Source organism: Octopus sinensis, linkage group LG22 (genome assembly GCF_006345805.1).
Source record: "Octopus sinensis linkage group LG22, ASM634580v1, whole genome shotgun sequence".
NCBI classification, from domain to species: domain Eukaryota; kingdom Metazoa; phylum Mollusca; class Cephalopoda; order Octopoda; family Octopodidae; genus Octopus; species Octopus sinensis.
In genome coordinates this window covers 7934060-7952569 of record NC_043018.1, presented here as the reverse complement: position 1 = coordinate 7952569, position 18510 = coordinate 7934060, and the positions used below count along the sequence as shown (strand labels likewise).

General features: G+C 37.8%; 1 protein-coding gene and 1 pseudogene across 2 annotated transcripts in view; one reads left to right on the top strand and one right to left on the bottom strand.

Annotated features, from left to right (window-relative positions):
* The window catches only part of LOC115223094 (B-cell linker protein-like), a 114051-nt gene that overhangs the window by 76424 nt on the left and 19117 nt on the right, over positions 1–18510 (bottom strand). For both annotated transcript variants that reach the window (XM_036512330.1, XM_036512331.1), the window contains 2 exons: positions 11281–11327; positions 7847–7872 (listed from right to left, as the gene is read on the bottom strand). In XM_036512330.1, the coding sequence (XP_036368223.1) occupies positions 7847–7872; positions 11281–11327 (73 nt within the window). The remainder of the gene's footprint in view (positions 1–7846; positions 7873–11280; positions 11328–18510) is intronic.
* LOC115223343 lies at positions 12382–12500 on the top strand (annotated as a pseudogene).

Below are 18510 nucleotides of genomic sequence, written 5' to 3'. Positions count from 1 at the left end.
TGCTTGATGGAGGGTATACTCTTTGTTGCACGTCGCTGAACGGCTTCAAGACGATTGATATCCTGGGCAAGATAGGGGTTCCAGACCGGTGATATTCTTAAGTCTGCCATTTTGTCAATCACAGCAGCTTCCAAGCTTCACCACTAATTCAGTTCTCAACTAAATTGCAAACTATTAACAGTTTCAAAGAGGACACCTCCTCAGCTACACTTTGGCATAAATAGTTTGAGATTTGGTTCAGTAGAAAAAAAAAGTTACATCAAAATATATGCAGTCTGAAGGGAGGCAGTAAGGCACCTATTCATCTTCAGTTAACATGAATTTTTTAATTTTAAAATAAAAGTCTACTTTTCTTAGGCTTAAATGAGAGAATAATGCATGAGGAATTCAGAATCGTTAGTCGCATTGAACAAAAGTTAGTAGAAAAAAGTTATGAGGTGAAATGTCATGAAATAACATCCCAAGCAATAACGGTAAGATAAGAATATATTACTAAAATGAATGCTTATGCTCTAATGCGGTGAGTTGGCAGAAATGTTAGCGTGCCGAGTGAAATGCTTAGTGGTATTTCATCTGCCGCTACGTTCTGAGTTCAAATTCCACCAAGGTCAACTTTGCCTTTCATCCTTTCGAGGTTGATTAAATAAGTACCATTTATGCACTGGGGTTGATATAATCGACTTAATCCGTTTGTCTGTCCTTGTTTAGCCTCTTGTGGGTAGTAAAGAAATAGGTATTTTGTTTGTCTTTTCATTCCAAGTTCAAATTCCACCAAGGTCGACTTTACCTTTTGTATATTTTATTTTTTAAATTAAGTATTTAATAAAGTTATTTTTAATATGTTGTTGAATTAGGGTAAGTTTAACTTTTATTATTAATTTTCTCTTTCAGCTTTAATTAACTTGCTTTCTGCTTTATTTGCTTTTCCTTTTTAGTTAATTATATAATCAGGCTAGTTCATTAATGTGTTATATGCTTCAGATATGTGCATATAAATTTATTGGGGCAGGAATATAATCATTTTTGGCTGTGTCTCTATGGGCAGACCTGAAGGCGTGTAGTAAGGCTGTCCAGAAGAGGCACTGGTTAAAAGTGCTTATATTCTAAATTTACTTTTTAAATTTCAAAATTAATTAAAAGGGATTTTTCATAAATCAAATTTATATTAATGGGATGTGGGTAATTTTAACTTGTGTATATCTAATATGCTTTTATAATTACTGTTGTATTGAATAATTATTGATAGATCTAAATTAGCAGCAGTCAGTGCTGTTATCACCGACTCAAAATCTAGGTTACTTAGGGTGAGCCTGGTAACTGATGGTTTTAGGGTCTTTTTGTTTGTAACTTTTGGTGAGCCACTGTGCAACCAACAAGATGGTAAAAATCCCTGCCATTAATTTGGTGTGGATGGGGAATATCAAATAATTCAATCACAACATATATTTAAATTAAACAATGAAAAAAATTGAAATATTATCATCACTTAGTAATATTCCTAAAATTATAAACCTGGAAAAGTACAGGACAAGTTATTACACCTGGAAAAGTATAGGACAAGCTATTAGTTCTAGTAAAGTAAAGAATAAGAAACTTTTTACTTAAAATATTGCAGCTAAAATTAAAATTTGAATACTAAAAATTATTTTATTATAGTTTACAAATAACGCTATACTTATTTAAGTAGAATTTGGCTAATTTACTACCTTAAATACAGAAAAAAGTGACAGATCAACATATAAATTCTGTAATGTCCATTGTCCTGAAGACATTTCACACAAAATCTTCAAATTGCAAAACTATTTTATTAGACATGTATTGGGTGTAAAAATTGAAACAATTGTAGGTAATGTTAATTAATTAATAAATTAATTTATATGCATTAAATCACTCCATTTTCTTACTAAATAAACACACACTTACACAAACACACACATATATATGTACACATACATACATTATATATGCGTGTGTGTGTGTGTGTATGTACACATACATATTATACTCACACACAAATAGATATATGTATGTATGTATATATAGTCTCTGCTGAGTTAAAATCATCTTTGGGTGTGTGGATTTGAATGGGGAGGTAATTAGGTTTTTCTATTGATTAAATTTCGAGTTATGTTATCTCTCTATATATAAACGGCAAAATGTTTGTCTGTGTGTGTGTGTGCGTGCATGTCCTTTATGCAAATCCACAATTTTTCAGTTAGAGGGCTCGCACTTTCTATGGTCATTTAAAACCGTCCAAGGGTGGTCGTGCACATCTTTACATTTCCCCAGTCACCCTTCAAAGCCATTAAAAAAATCAATGGAAGTGACTTTTTTGTGAATTTTCTACCCAAAACCCAATCAAAATGCCCGAAACTTGATACGCCAATTGAATGTCAGCTAGCTGTATGCGATTGGTCGGAGATTTGGATCGTACTCGCGTGTATGTGCACACGCACGCAGCTGTATATACATGCACTAGCACTATGACCCGGCAACGCCGGGTCATAGTGCTAGAAACCTATAAACAATTTGATTAGTATATAGAAATTTTAAACTTCTTGATCTGTGGAGGCAGAATTTGATTGGTGTTTATTTATAAAATTTCTTCAAATCCTGTTCTAGATATATATTCTATAGGTATACTCTTTTACTTGTTTCAGTCATTTGACTGTGGCCATGCAGGAGCACCGCCTTTAGTCGAGCAAATCGACCCCAGGACTTATTCTTTGTAAGCCTAATACTTATTCGATCCGTTTCTTTTGCCGAACCGCTAAGTTACGGGGATGTAAACACACCAGCATCGGTTGTCAAGCGATGTTGGGGGGACAAATACAGACACACAAACATATACACACACACACATATATATATATATACATATATACGATGGGCTTCTTTCAGTTTCCGTCTACCAAATCCGCTCACAAGGCTTTGGTTGGTTTGAGCCTATAGTAGAAGACACTTGTCCAAGGTGCCACGCAGTGGGACTGAACCTTGAACGATGTGGTTCATAAGCAAGCTACTTACCACACAGCCACTCCTACGCTTAGGTATGTATATTTTCATGTATAAAAATGGGGAAAAAAATGTAATTCAATTATGAACAATGAACACCTGAAGAGAAACATATAAACATACAACCTTACAGGTATGCTTTTATGAATATCAAAAGTACTAGGAAAACAACTTTCTATACTGATAAAGCCATGACACGCCTGATTAATAACCCCAACCTTACAAATGAAAACAGGAAATATTGCAAATAACAAGACAGGATCAGTCTAAACTTACCAACTAGCTACATTTTTTGTGAAACAAAGTCGACACACCCTATTACTAAGGGCTTAGATATTGGACTTTGTACCTTTGACATTTATGTTATCAAAGCAAAAAGATTGAATCCAATAATACCAAAAGCAACAAAAATACTGCCACCCCTTGTATCCACCCAGTGAAAAGAAAAATACCCTGAAGACTTTTTTATAAAGTTCTACATGCATGAATAAATTCTAAGCAATAGCATAACCCCAAATTTAATCTCTCTTTACTCTTTTACTTGTTTCAGTCATTTGACTGTGGCCATGCTGGAGCACCACCTTTTTAGTCGAGCGAATCGACCCCAGGGCTTATTCTTTGTAAGCCTAGTACTTATTCTATCGGTCTCTTTTGCCGAACCGCTAAGTTACAGGGATGTAAACACACCAGCATCGGTTGTCAAGTGATGTTCTGGGGACAAACACAGACACACAAACATATACACACACGCACACACATCTATATATATATATATATATATATACACATATACATATATACGATGGGCTTCTTTCAGTTTCCATCTATCAAATCCACTCACAAGGCTTTGGTTGGCTCGAGCCTATAGTAGAAGACACTTGCCCAAGGTGCCATGCAATGGGACTGAACCCAGAACCATGTGGTTGGTAAGCAAGCTACTTACCACAAAGCCACTCCTACGCCTATCAATAAAAATATTTACAAAACACATTTGCATAAAAACCTAATTACCATTCCACTCAAGCCCACCCACCTAAAAGATGATTTTAAACTCAAGGGAGACTACATAGAGGCAAAACTAACTGCAATGCATTGCAGTCTGATGATGGTTTATCTGGCTGAAACTTTGAAGTCACTATCAACAACATTCTGGTTTAAGAATAATAAACTTGTACTCAAGAAAACTATAGAGAATTTCATCAGATTAATGTAAAATGGTTTTATCATAACTGAACATACAAAACGAAGATTAATATATGTATGTATGTATGTATGTATATACGTGTGTGTGTGTATATATATATATATATATATATATATATATATATATATATACACACATATATATATACACGTGTATATATATATACACATGCTCTCGTGTGTGACCCTTCTGTCTGGCTGTTGCTATGATAGATTGTTAGCCACTACACACATTTTTTTCTCTACTTGTTTTTACTGTGTCCCTTTCTGTAGAAGAGCATAGGCTCGAAACGTAAAAGACTTTTTCTATTCCTGAGCGTTATACTAATACATCTGTTTGTTTTGTACACCACCTGTCTTCGTCTTTTGTTTATTTTGTAAAAGAGAGATAGACAGAGAAGAGATAGTAAAGATATATATATATATATATATATATATATATATATATATATATATATATCTTCCCCTCTTGTTTGTCATCCTTTCTGGTTTTCTGTCCCACCTTTCCCTATTCTTCTCCTCTCCCCTTCATTGTTCCCTCTCTCTCACTCCTCCTCCTCGACTCTCGTCACTGACACGTGACGACAAAAGAGAATCTACCTTTCTACCCACAACCTTCGTAAAGACTAAACGTGCTTATACTGTCTCTTTGAGAAGCTCGTCTTCCTAAGCGTTCAGAATAATTTTTCTAACGTCTTGGCTTAACAGCCCTCACCGTTTGTTTTTACTGTTTTGTTCTCACTGTCCTGTTTTTGTTACCACTTTCACCCTCCACAAAAAATCCCAAATTTTATTTAATTTGCTTTGCGGGAAGGACTGTTTCAACGAAGTTGTGTCTTGTCCTTGCCTTTGAAACGCAGAGTAGATGAAACAGGGACAACTGAAGAAGAGGAATATTCTTTATGTTGTATGTCATGTGTACCTGTTTGTTTTTTTCGTTGTTCGAAAAAAAGTTTGTTTCTATGTTTTTGTTTTTATGTTTTCATTTCTCATTGTGTTTAACGCGTTTTTTATGCAAGTATATATACATATATATGTAGGTATGTACATATATGTATGTATATATGCATATATTCATATATTATTTATATATATATATATATATGTATATATATGTATGTATGTATGTATGTGTGTGCATATTACTGTCTCCTTGTCTTGACTTCACGTGGTAGCTGTAAACAAGTGTCACCATCATGCAAGCAGTGTCCTTCATTTCCAATCTGCCATGAAAACATGCCTGGTCATGGAGAAATATTACCTTATTTGGAAACAGGTGAGGGCTGGCAATAGAAAGGATATGGGGCTGCAGAAAATCCACTTCAACGAATTCTGTCTGATGATAACGAGGACAATGAAAAAGCAGATCGTTTCAAACTGAATGTGGAGCTACCAATAAACTAGCAGATTGAAGTTACTGATTACAAATCAGTCAAGTTTTAAAAAAGCAAACTGATAGAAATAGAAAATGTCTGAAAGCAGAGTAGATAGTAAAAACAGAGAACAAAATATATATTTCTTTATTGCCCGCAAGGGGCTAAATATAGTGGGGACAAACAAGGACAGACAAACGGATTAAGTCGATTACATCGACCCCAGTGCGAAACTGGTACTTTATTTATCGACCCCAAAAGGATGAAAGGCGAAGTCGACCTCGGCAGAATTTGAACTCAGAACGTAATGACAGACGAAATACCTATTTCTTTACTACCCACAAGGGGCTAAACACAGAGAGGACAAACAAGGAAAGACAATGGGATTAACTTGATTAGTTGATTATATCAACCCCAGTGCGAAACTGGTACTTTATTTATCGACCCCGAAAGGATGAAAGGTAAAGTCGACCTCGGCGGAATTTGAACTCAGAACGTAATGACAGACGAAATACTTATTTCTTTACTACCCACAAGGGGCTAAACACAGAGAGGACAAACAAGGACAGACAAACGGATTAAGTTGATTACATCTACCCCAGTGCGTAACTGGTACTTAATTTATCGACCCCAAAAGGATGAAAGGCAAAGTCAGCCTTGGTGGAATTTGAACTTAGAACGTAGTGGCAGACAAAATACCGCTAAGCATTTCAGCCACGTGTTCTTGTCAGATGATGCTGAATATCAGCTGATGTCATACCCACCAAATATGAAGAATCTGCAACATAAATGACCAAACTGCTTCATAAAGACTAAACAACGACAAATGACACTTGCATGCATTCACTTGCTCTCTCTCTCTCTCTCTCTCTCTCTCTCTCTCTTCCTATCACTCTCATCTAGACATAACTACAGAACCTGTCCAACCAAATCATTCAATGAAAGATCTTTTTTATATTACTCTGTAGTTCATCATTGGATGTTATAATTATAAGTTATGTTACATATAAGATCATAAGTCCTGAGACGCAATCCATGGATCTATGCAGGATTGCATCGAAGGACTCGTGCTCTTTCTTCTACAACATCGGAAAGTGACACTATGAACTTTTATGCTTCTTTTTTCTTCTTTCTCTCCATTTCCTTATTCTTTTATTCCCTTCCTCTCCGTTGTCCTCTCATTAATATATACCATTCACATTCTCCCTATTTTTCCCTATTCGTCTCTGATGATGGAATATCTCATACTTGGGATATCCCAGAAACAGCTGTAAGACTTTGAATTTTTCCCAAGAATAACCTTGTATATGACTTGAGACGTTTGCCTTGCCTTAATGTTTGTTGTCCTTTTTAACAATTATATATCTGCTGCATCAAAAATCTGCAATGGCGCCACAACTACCGTCTCGGCTATAATCTTGGAGCCCTAGTCATCTGTTACAGCACTTACCTAGCATATCTAATTGTTTAAATCACCTGTGAACTAAACCCCCATACTATGACCGCGTGTGTACCGTTGGCGATTTTTTTCCCTCTGTCTTCCCTTCTCCTATGTTTCCGACAAAGAGCTCCGCTCAAAACGTTAAACCCTCCTTCTTCCTTTCCTTCCTGAGCGTCCAATAATACTATATTTGTTCCATGTCCTCGCGTTGTTGTGTTTTCTCTTTGCGTTTTCATGTTTGGATTAACTATATATATATATATATATATATATATATATATATATATTTCTGCATATATCATTAATGTATTGTTAATCATTGTTTAATGTCCGTTTTCCATGCTGGCATGGGTTGGATGGTTCGACCGGGGTCTGGGAAGCCAGAAGGCTGCATCGGGCTCCAGTCTGATCTGACAGTGTTTCTACAGCTGGATGCCCTTCCTAACGCCAACCACTCTGTGAGTGTAGTAGGTGCTTTTTACGTGCCAGGTGAGGCTGGCAACGGCCACGATTGGTTGGTGCTTTTTACATGCCACCGGTACAGAAGCCAGTCAAGGCGGCGCTAATACAAAAATTAGATTTCTTGTCATGTAACCATGTATATTATTGCTTTAACACAAATTTCCAACAACAATACTGTTAAATGTAAAATTAAATGCTCAATTAAATTGCTTGTGTACCCATGTATGACATCACATATATTCCCAACCACAAGCAGTTAATTCATAATTGTCTAATTATAAGTTAAGTGACATATAATTAATGAAATAATTAAATTCCTTGCTATTAATTACAAAAATAAAAGTATACTTACAAAATGGTCATCAGACCAGCCATCGTCTGAAAAAGAAAAAAAAAAATATTTAAAAAAATTATAATGGAACTTGAATATGTAATAGTAATCTGGAACATATTGTAAGAATATATCATCATCATCATTATCATCATCATCATTATTATCATCATCAGTCACTAGACATTGGGCTTGTTACCTGGTTTTTGTGGCATATAAGAGACCAAGAGTACAACAATCTTCTTGAGTGAGACGCCAGGGTTATTTGTTTACAATTGACTGTACTCAAAGAGGATATCTTGTCTTGCCTTGAGTGTTCAGTTCCTGGTTCCAAAAGGCTCTAACAGGATATGCAGTTTGTGTGTGTCTCAAAACATTCAGACTTGGTGGAACCAATCCCTCTCGGGGTTCGACTTGAATTTCTTCCAGACAGAGGGGGAGATGGGGGGGGGGGGCAATGGGAAGTGTGAGAGGAGTGAAGAGGTAGAGAGGGGGAGAAAAGGGAAGAGAGAGAGGGGGAAGGAGGGAGCAAAGAATTGATTCCCATTACGGAACTGGTACTTTATAGAGACTCTGGTTGATGTTCTAATGACTCTGCCAATTCACCTTCTGCCACCATGGAATTGTTAATGCTCTATCTACTTCCTTGTTTAACTTTTGGACGTATTACTCTTTACTCTTTTACTCTTTTACTTGTTTCAGTCATTTGACTGTGGCCATGCTGGAGCACCACCTATTTAGTCGAGCAAATCAACACCAGGATTTATTCTTTGTAAGCCTAGTACTTATTCTGTCGGTCTCTTTTGCCGAACCGCTAAGTTACGGGGACGTAAACACAGCAGCATCTGTTGTCAAGCGATGTTGGGGGAACAAACACAGACACACAACACACACACACAAATATATATATATATATACATATATACGACGGGCTTCTTTCAGTTTCTGTCTACCAAATCCACTCACAAGGCTTTGGTCGGCCCGAGGCTATAGTTGAAGACACTTGCCCAAGGTGCCATGCAGTGGGACTGAACCCGGAACCATGTGGTTGGTAAGCAAGCTACTTACCACACAGCCACTCCTGCACCTATATATATATACATATATATACGATGGGCTTCTTTCAGTTTCCGTCTACCAAATCTACTCACAAGGCTTTGGTCGGCCCGAGGCTACAGTTGAAGACACTTGCCCAAGGTGCCACGCAGTGGGACTGAACCCAGAACCATGTGGTTGGTAAGCAAGCTACTTACCACACAGCCACTTCTATGCCTATTAGTTAGAGAAAAGATAAAATGAGCCTGGAAGATGGATGAAGTTCTAAGAAGGAAAACTGAAACAAACTGTCTTATGAGGGGATGCCGAAAAGATCCTGGCTTTGGGCTTTTGTCCAAATACAGGAGGATCAGTTAATTATGATTTTATACAACACTAGCAGTATCGCCCGGCGTTGCTCGGGTTTGTAAGGGAAATAACTATATAAGCATTTTTAGAGATGTAAAGTATAATAGCCATCTCAATATGGCTAACCACAAAAGGGGGGGGCGGTACTGTGGCTTTTTACGTTCTGAGATTTAATAATAAATTTTTAGAGAGTTACTTCCCCTATATATGCCAAAAATGCATTAGAAATGGGAAAAATTGATGGTAAATTTTTTTTAAAATCGTAGACTCATCATAGACGCGCGCTAATACTCAGAAGGGCTCGATATGAATCACGACTATGAGATACCCGGTTTTGGTTACACTGCACCGCAAAATGTGGGAGTAGTTAGGAATCTAAATCGTAGGAGACAGACAGCACACAACCTGTCTTTTATATATAAAGATATTCCTCTCTCAAATTCACCCACTTATTGTAGTGGTCTTTAGTTTTTTTAATCCCTATAAAAGAACTCAGAAGGTTGTGCCTTCAACCAGGCCTTTCATGATACCTTTGAAGCCAAGAACTTTTCACTACCCCCTTGTGTCTAAAGTGTTGGACCTAATGGATTAAGTCGATTACATCTACCTCAGTGCGTAACTGGTACTTTATTTATTGACCCCGAAAGGATGAAAGGCAAAGTCGACCTCGGCGGAATTTGAATTCAGAATGTAACAACAGACGAAATACCGCTAAGCATTTCAGCCATGCGTTCTTGTCAGATGATGCTCAAAGCAAAGCTGGACAAGGCCCTGTGTGCCAGTCTCTTCAATAGACGTCCTGCTTGCGCACTTATATATAAGTGAGATGTGGACCACTTTTGATTGGTTACAACAAAAAGGACCATGGAAAGATCCATGCTAGGAACATCATTGTGAGAGTATATCTCATATGAGGTAATTTGAGAACAGAATGAGTAAAAGATATGGTCGCAGAATACCAAAAGTATAAGTTTCACTGGGATGGACATGTCACATGGTTCATAATAGGTGGACTTGAGCAATTGCTGAGAGATATTCATGAGACTGGTAACAGCTACATGGAAGGCCTCCATGATGATGCAAAGATGATTTTCTTAAATGATTTGGGACAAGATGGAAAAGAGTAGTGCAATCAAGAAAGAATTGGAAGTGCAATGTGACCAGTGGTGTATAACATCTGAGAGCCTGGTTGATATAATGATACAGTGATTTAATTATCTATATATTTTATCTCTCTCTTTCCTGTGGCTGTGCGTCAAGAAGCTTGCTTCCCAACCACATGGTTCTGAGTTCAGTCCCACTTTGTGGCACCTTGGGCAAATGTTTTCTACTGTAGCCTCTGGTTGACCAAAGCCTTGTGAGTGAATTTGGTGATGGAAACTGAAAGAAGCCTGTCGTATATGTGCGTGCATGTGTGTGTGTCTTTGTGTCTGTACTCCCATCACCGCAAGATAACTGGTGTTGGTGTGTTTACGTCCCTATAACTTAGCTTCTCTGCAAAAGAAACCAAAAGAGTAAGTACCAGGTTTTAAAAAAAAGTAAGTCCTGGGTCGATTTGTTTGACTAGAACCCTGCAAGTCGGTGCTCCAGCATGGCCGCAGTCAAATGACTGAAACAAGTAAAAAATACAAGGATATATATATACTAAGATAGAACGATAGAGATAGAGAGAAAGATAGAGAGATAGATTGATAGATAAAAATTATGCTCTGTATGTGTGTTCGTGGTGTGTATGTGTGTGTTTGTGGCCTGTGTGTGTGTGTATACTAGAGCGTGAGAAAGAGATAAGACAGAAAGTGTAACAGTATCCTTGGCAGTACGACTGAATCATCATCATCATCGTTTAACGTCTGTTTTCCGTGTTGGCATGGGTTGGACAGCTTGACTGAGGTCTGGAGAGCCAGTGGCTGCACCAGGCTCCAAATTGAAAATAATTATTTGATAAATTAGCTTGATAGAAAAATATTTTCTTTAAATTTAAATTTGAAAGAACTTTTGAATGTTCAGTTCCAGTTTTGGTGTTTTACAGAATGTTATGAAACTATACTTACCACTAGATCCATCCGGTCCATTTTCTAAAGACATGTCTTGATATATGCTGTTTAAATAAAAAGAAAAGAAAAAAGGATCAATATAAAATAAAAAGAAAAGAAAAAAAGATCAATAGGCGCAGGAGTGGCTGTGTGGTAAGTAGCTTGTTTACCAACCACATGGTTCCAGGTTCAGTCCCACTGCGTGGCGCCTTGGGCAAGTGTCTTCTACTATAGCCTTGGGCCGACCAAAGCCTTGTGAGTGGATTTGGTAGACGGAAACTGAAAGAAGCCCGTCGTATATATGTATATATATATGCGTGTGCGTATTTGTGTGTGTCCCCCTAGCATTGCTTGACAACCGATGCTGGTGTGTTTATGTCCCCGTTACTTAGCGGTTCAGCAAAAGAGACTGATAGAATAAGTACTGGGCTTACAAAAGAATAAGTCCTGGGGTCGAGTTGCTTGATTAAAGGCGGTGCTCCAGCATGGCCACAGTCAAATGACTGAAACAAGTAAAAGAGCAAAAAGAGTATAAAATAAAAAAAAAGAAAAAGAAAAGAAAAAAAGATAAATATAAAAGATTGAGCTCATAAAGGAGTCACACGTAGAGTTAAGTAAAACTTTAAATTCAAGACAAACATGACTGTTGCCAGAATTATAGTTTGTGTTTTTTATTTTGTGAAAGTTAAGAAATGGTGACAAGTGTAAATTTTGTAAATATAAATTTTAACTGTATATTCATCATCATCATCGTCATCATCGTTTAGCATCCGCTTTCCATGATAGCATGGGTTGGACAGTTCAACTGGGGTCTGGGAAGCCAGAAGGCTGCACCAGGCCCAGTCTGATCTGGCAATGTTTCTACGGCTGGATGCCCTTCCTAACACCAACCACTCCATAAGTGTAGTGGGTGCTTTTTACGTGCCAGACGAGGCTGGCAAACGGCCTCGATCGGATGGTGCTTTTTATGTGCCACCTGCACGGAGACCAGTCAGGGCAGCGGCCACATTCAGATGGTTCTCTTACGTACCACCGGCACTGGTATCACAGCTACAATTTCCATTGATGTTGATCGATTTTGATTTTGATTTGATTTGACCATAGAAAATAGTCGAATATTGGGGTGGCCATATCACATTGAAAACACTGGTTCTCATCTGATCACTGAAGTTAAGCAACGTAAAAGCTAGTGAGTACTTAGATGGGTGACCATTTGGGAAACCTAGGTGCTGTAAGCATCTCACACTTCTGTGAAGGTGCATGGCTCAGTGGTTAGAGCATTGGGCTTACAGCTATGAGGTAATGTGTTCAATTCCTGGACTGGGCTGTGTGTTGTGCTCTTGAGCAAGACACTTTATTTCATGTTGCCCTAGTCGACTCAGCTGTAGAAATGAGTTGCAACATCACTGGTGCCAAGTTGTATTGGATTTTTGCCTTTCCCTTAAATAACATCGGTGCTGTGGCGAAGGGAGGCTGCTGGCCTTCCATAAACAACCTTGTCTGGACTTGTGCAATCTCATGGTCATTCATAACCGAAGGGGGTCATTACCCTTTATATGCATGACAGAAAAAAATGGGTATTAGTAGACGTGGGGATCAAACCCACACTTATTACATGAAAATGAGAGATGTGGGTTCAATTCCTACATGTACTAATACCCATCATTTTTCCATCATAAGTTTATATGCCCCACTATTAGACTATTTTCTAATCATCAGGTTGAGAATACCTTGATAGGCATTGGAGTGGCTGTGTAAGTAGCTTGCTTAACAACCACATGGTTCCGGGTTCAGTCCCACTGCATGGCATCTTGGGCAAGTGTCTTCTGCTATAGCCTCGGGCCGACCAAAGCCTTGTGAGTGGATTTGGTAGACAGAAACTGAAAGAAGCCCCTCGTATATATGAATATATATATATGTATGTATGTGTGTATATGTGTGTGTGTCTGTGTTTGTCCCCCTAGCATTGCTTGTCGACTGATGCTGGTGTGTTTATGTCCCCATAACTTAGCAGTTCAGCAAAAGAGACTGATAGAATAAGTACTAGGCTTACAAAGAATAAGTCCTGGGGTCGATTTGCTCGACTAAAGGCGGTGCTCCAGCATGGCCACTGTCACATGACTGAAACAAGTAAAAGAGTAATAAAATGAAGGTTACATTGTTGCTTGGAATTTCCAAGTTAACTCACCGCAGACGTGAAGATGGCAGAACCGTTAGTGTGCCGGCGAAATGCTTAGCGGTATTTCATCTGCCGCTACGTTCTGAGTTCAAATTCCGCCGAGGTCAACTTTGCCTTTCATCCTTTTGGGGTCGATAAATAAAGTACCAGTTTCACACTGGAGTCGATGTAATCGACTTAATACCTATGTCTGTCCTCGTTTATCCCCTCTGTGTTTAGCCCCTTGTGGGTAGTAAAGAAATAGGTATTCTCAGCCTGATGATTAGTTAAGTTCAGGACCAGCTAGCTAAGAAACGTGTGTAGCCTGCATTTGACCTGTTCCACTTCCTCAATTCAGATTTTTATTCACATTTGTATCAATACATCTTGCTAACCCTGAGCTATACAGAAATTTTAATTTTATCAAATTTCTTGTAACTTCGTTATGGGAAAAAGTGTGTAGACTTTCATGCGGATAAATTAATATTGTTCCAGGTCATACACTGATCTCTATACCTATTTCTTTATTACCCAGAAGGGGCTAAACATAGAGGGGACAAACATAGGTATTAAGTCGATTACATCGATCCCAGTGCGTACCTGGTGCTTAATTTATCGACCCTGAAAGGATGAAAGGCAAAGTCGACCTCGGCGGAATTTGAACTCACAATGTTACGGCAGCCGAAATACCGCTAAGCATTTCGCCCAACGTGCTAACGATTCTGCCAGCTCACCGCCTTAAAACTGATCTCTATACCTGTCAAAGACAGCTTGAAGCTTATAAACTTCTTACACTTAAAGCCATGGATGTTACACTTCTGTATATATATATGTATGTGGTAAGAAATTGGCTTCCCAACCACAGGATTCCTGGTACAGTCCCAATGCATGGCACCTTGGGCAAGTAACCAAAGCTTTTTCAGTGGATTTGTTAGATGGAAACTGAAAGAAACCTGACACACACACACAGATAGATAGATATCTATAAGTGTGTGTCTTTCTGTCTGTGTTTGTCTTCCACCACCGCTTGGTGTTGGTGGGTTTATATATATATGTGTGTGTGTGTGTGTGTGTGTGTATTCATACACATACACACATACCAACACACAAACACAGATACACACACACATACATATATATATATATATACATATATATATATACACATATATATATACATATATATATATATATATACACATATATATATACATATATATAGATAGATAGAATAATAGATAGATATAAGTCTGTCTTTGTGTTTGTCTCCCAACACTGCTTGGTGTTGGTGTGTTTACTCATACATACACATATGCCCACACACATACCAATACACACACACACACACACACACACGCATACACACACAGATATACATATACACATCATTCAGCTTAATACTACTACCTGGTCTATGAATGCCTTTCATGGAGTCTACTCAAATGTCATGAGCATTTAGGTCAGGTCTCTTGTTCAAGCGTAAATTCTTCCTGGCTTCCTATCAGTCCCTTTATTCCAGCCCAACCTAACCTGAGGCCCTAGATAAACCAGTCACAAGCACTGCCCTTCTTCCTCTGATATCTTTTATGGAAAACTTCTATTGAAAAAAAAAAGAAAAAAATGAACCAGCAGGACCTCTTCTCTATGCACCTGTGCACCTTCTCTATAATCTTTTACTTGTTTCAGTCATTTGACTAAGGCCATGCTGGAGCACCGCCTTTAGTTGAGCAAATCGACCCCGGGACTTATTCTTTGTAAGCCCAGTACTTATTCTATCGGTCTCTTTTGCCAAACCGCTAAGTGACGGGGACGTAAACACACCAGCATCGGTTGTTAAGCAATGCTAGGGGGACAAACACAGACACAGAAACAGACACACACATATACATATATATATATACATATATACGACAGGCTTCTTTCAGTTTCTGTCTACCAAATCCACTCACAAGGCATTGGTCAGCTCGGGGCTATAGCAGAAGACACTTGCCCAAGATGCCACACAATGGGACTGAACCTGGAACCATGTGGTTGGTCAGCAAGCTACTTACCACACAGCCACAGTTTCCTAAATACACCCATAAATGCATAAATATTTGAAAACTGTTTAAGAACTGGGATATATCAAAGAGTGGTTTTATATCTGTTGACCTAGTTTTATTAAATTACAGTTTTGTTAGCTTCAATGACAGTCAGGCAAGCAAATATTTGTGCAAGGTGCTTTTTTTATTAATCTCTTAGTTGTTGATGTTGAACAGGTCCTGTAATCCAGAGCTTAAAAAGTGTAGGGTTCAACCTGCTTATTATTCCCGCAATTTTTTGCACCCTGAACCGGTTTCATGCAAACCAATTTTTCCACACACCACGCACCATAACAAAACCCAATAAAGGGGATTATAAATCTAATTTAATAATTACATATAAAACACAGGCAAAGGAACTTTCTTCCCAACGACATGATTCCGGGTTCAGTCTCACTACATGGTACCTTGGGCAAGTGTCTTCTACTATAGCCTTGGGCCGACCAAAGCTTTGTGACTGGATTTAGTAGAAAGAAACTGAAAGAAGACTGTGATATATATATATATATATATATATACATGTGTCTGTGTTTGTCCCCCTCACTGCTTGACAACCGGTGTTGGTTTGCTTATGTCCCTGTAACTTAGCAGTTTGGCTAAAGAGACCAATAGTACCAGGCTTGAAAAAAAGTACTAGGGTTGATTCACTTGACTAAATTTCTTTAAGGCAGTGCTCCAGCATGGCCGCAGTCTAATGACTGAAACACGTAAAAAAAAGAATAAAAGCAAGAATACATCTATTGTGCAAAAACACCTTATAGACTGTGGAAGCCAATAAAATAAAAATATTTAGGAACTAGCAGTATCGCCCGGCGTTGCTTGGGTTTGTTTTGACCCTTTAGAATTGGAATTTTTGAAAAGAAAAAATTTTGCATTATGTAGCTTGTTATTCTCCTTAAGTGAACATTTTTCGGGTTGAAATACACCGAAAAATGGCAACACAGCAGTGAAAAAATCGTAAAAAATAGGGATTTTCATAGAAAAAAAGCACCTTTCTGAAGTAAATAATTTTTGGTGTTAACATGGTCCGATTTGAATTTTTTATTCTATGGAAGGAAGAGCAAGCCTTCTTCTATCATACTCTCAATTTTGGTCAACTTGCGCCGCATGGTCTCTGAGGAGAAAGTGTTAGTTGAAGGCTACCAAAGCTGCTACACACACACAGACAACTTCAGCTTTATATATATAGAGATTTATTCTTTCTCTATGGCCTTGTACCATATGGTATTGCTGCTCCACAAGATAGTACTGTTGGTGGCATGGTGGCTACAGATCCGGAGAAGCCCCATGTATATCTTCCTGGTACATTTATCTCTTTGACATTCAAATTACTCTGCCAAATGCATAGCTTATTTATTCATATTCCTTTGAATTAATCATATATTAATTTGTATTTCAAGGATGTAATAGTTTATTTTTAGAATGACATTATCGGGTAGGTGTGAGAGGCATGATCCAGCCAGTTTGAACTTAAAACAGGTAGAATATCTGGGCCTGAGATGGCTGGTTTGAAAGCTAAAGGGTTAAAATTGAATTTCAGGAAGGAAACTACCACCAACAAACAGAAAGCAGACTTGTTTTACCTTATTAAATGTCTCTATGAGGCCCTGGCTCTCTCATCAAAAGCATTCCAGCTGTTAACATCTTGTTCTTTTTGCTTAAATAGATATACATTATAAGGTGTGATTTTAGGGATATGCTACATCTATTTCTAGCAGGTCAAGTAACAGTCTAGAGGTTCCGTTATTGGCTTGTTTTAACCCTCTCAAACCTGGGCCCCTGTGTCTAATTTTATCCTCCACCCAAGCTCCCGAGCAAAAAAAAATAAATAAATAGTAGCATATACAAGGGGGTGTTGAAAAGTTCTTTGCTTTAAGGGTACTGCAAAAGGCCAGGTTGGAGGCCCAAACTTCCAAGTCCTTCTACAGGGCTTAGAAAAAAAATGAAGGACCATTGCAATAAGTGTGAATCTGAGAGGGGAATGTGTTTAATAAAATCATAATTAATTGACCCTTCAGTATTTTTTTTTACTCAAAGCCAGGAACTTTTCAAGAGGGTTCTAAAATGTTCCTGGTTTTTAAGGTATCACGAATGCCTGGCAAGAGACCCATCCTCCTGAGTTCTTTTACAGGGTTTAGAAAAACTGAAGGACCGCTGCAATAAGTGTGTGAATCTGAGAGAAAAATATGTTGAATAAAATCATAATTAATTGACCCTCCTGTATTCTTTTTTACCTAAAGCCACTTTTCAGTACCCCCTTGTATATATATATATATATATATATATATATATATATATATATATATATATATATAATATACATACACACACAAACATACATATATATATACATATATATATTTATATATATTTAAGAGGGTTCTAAAATGTTCCTGGTTTTTAAGGTATCACGAATGCCTGGAAAGAGACCCATCCTCCTGAGTTCTTTTACAGGGTTTAGAAAAACTGAAGGACCACTGCAATAATAAAATCATAATTAACTGATCCTCCTCAGGCCAAGGCCACGAACTTCTCAGCACACCCACATACAGCTCATGAATAATGATTGCATGCAAACTAACAGACAGAATTGGTTGCATCTTTTTCTAGATGTGCCATTCTTTACTGCTTCACTAGGGATCTGGACAGAGATAACATTATATTCTCATTATAGCAGGAATATGGTATGACAGGGGCAGGGTTAAATCTAGGGCTTTATCATTAAGACTGCACCTAAACTTGGAATTTTCAGCAATTAAACGAAGTCAATTAAATTGTTTTTTTTATCTAAGCTTATATCAATTTCTCAGTCATTATCACAGAACGAGTCAATTAAAGGCAAGAGACACACAAACCTACAGGATGTAATTAACATTTTTTTGGATTGTTTTACTCGTTAGTATTCTGATTACACTGTCAAATGAAATTCTTTTTTATTCCAATTGTTTTGAATTAATCATGCTTTATCTTATTTAGCGCTTTGCAGTTTTGATGATGTGATTGTTTTGG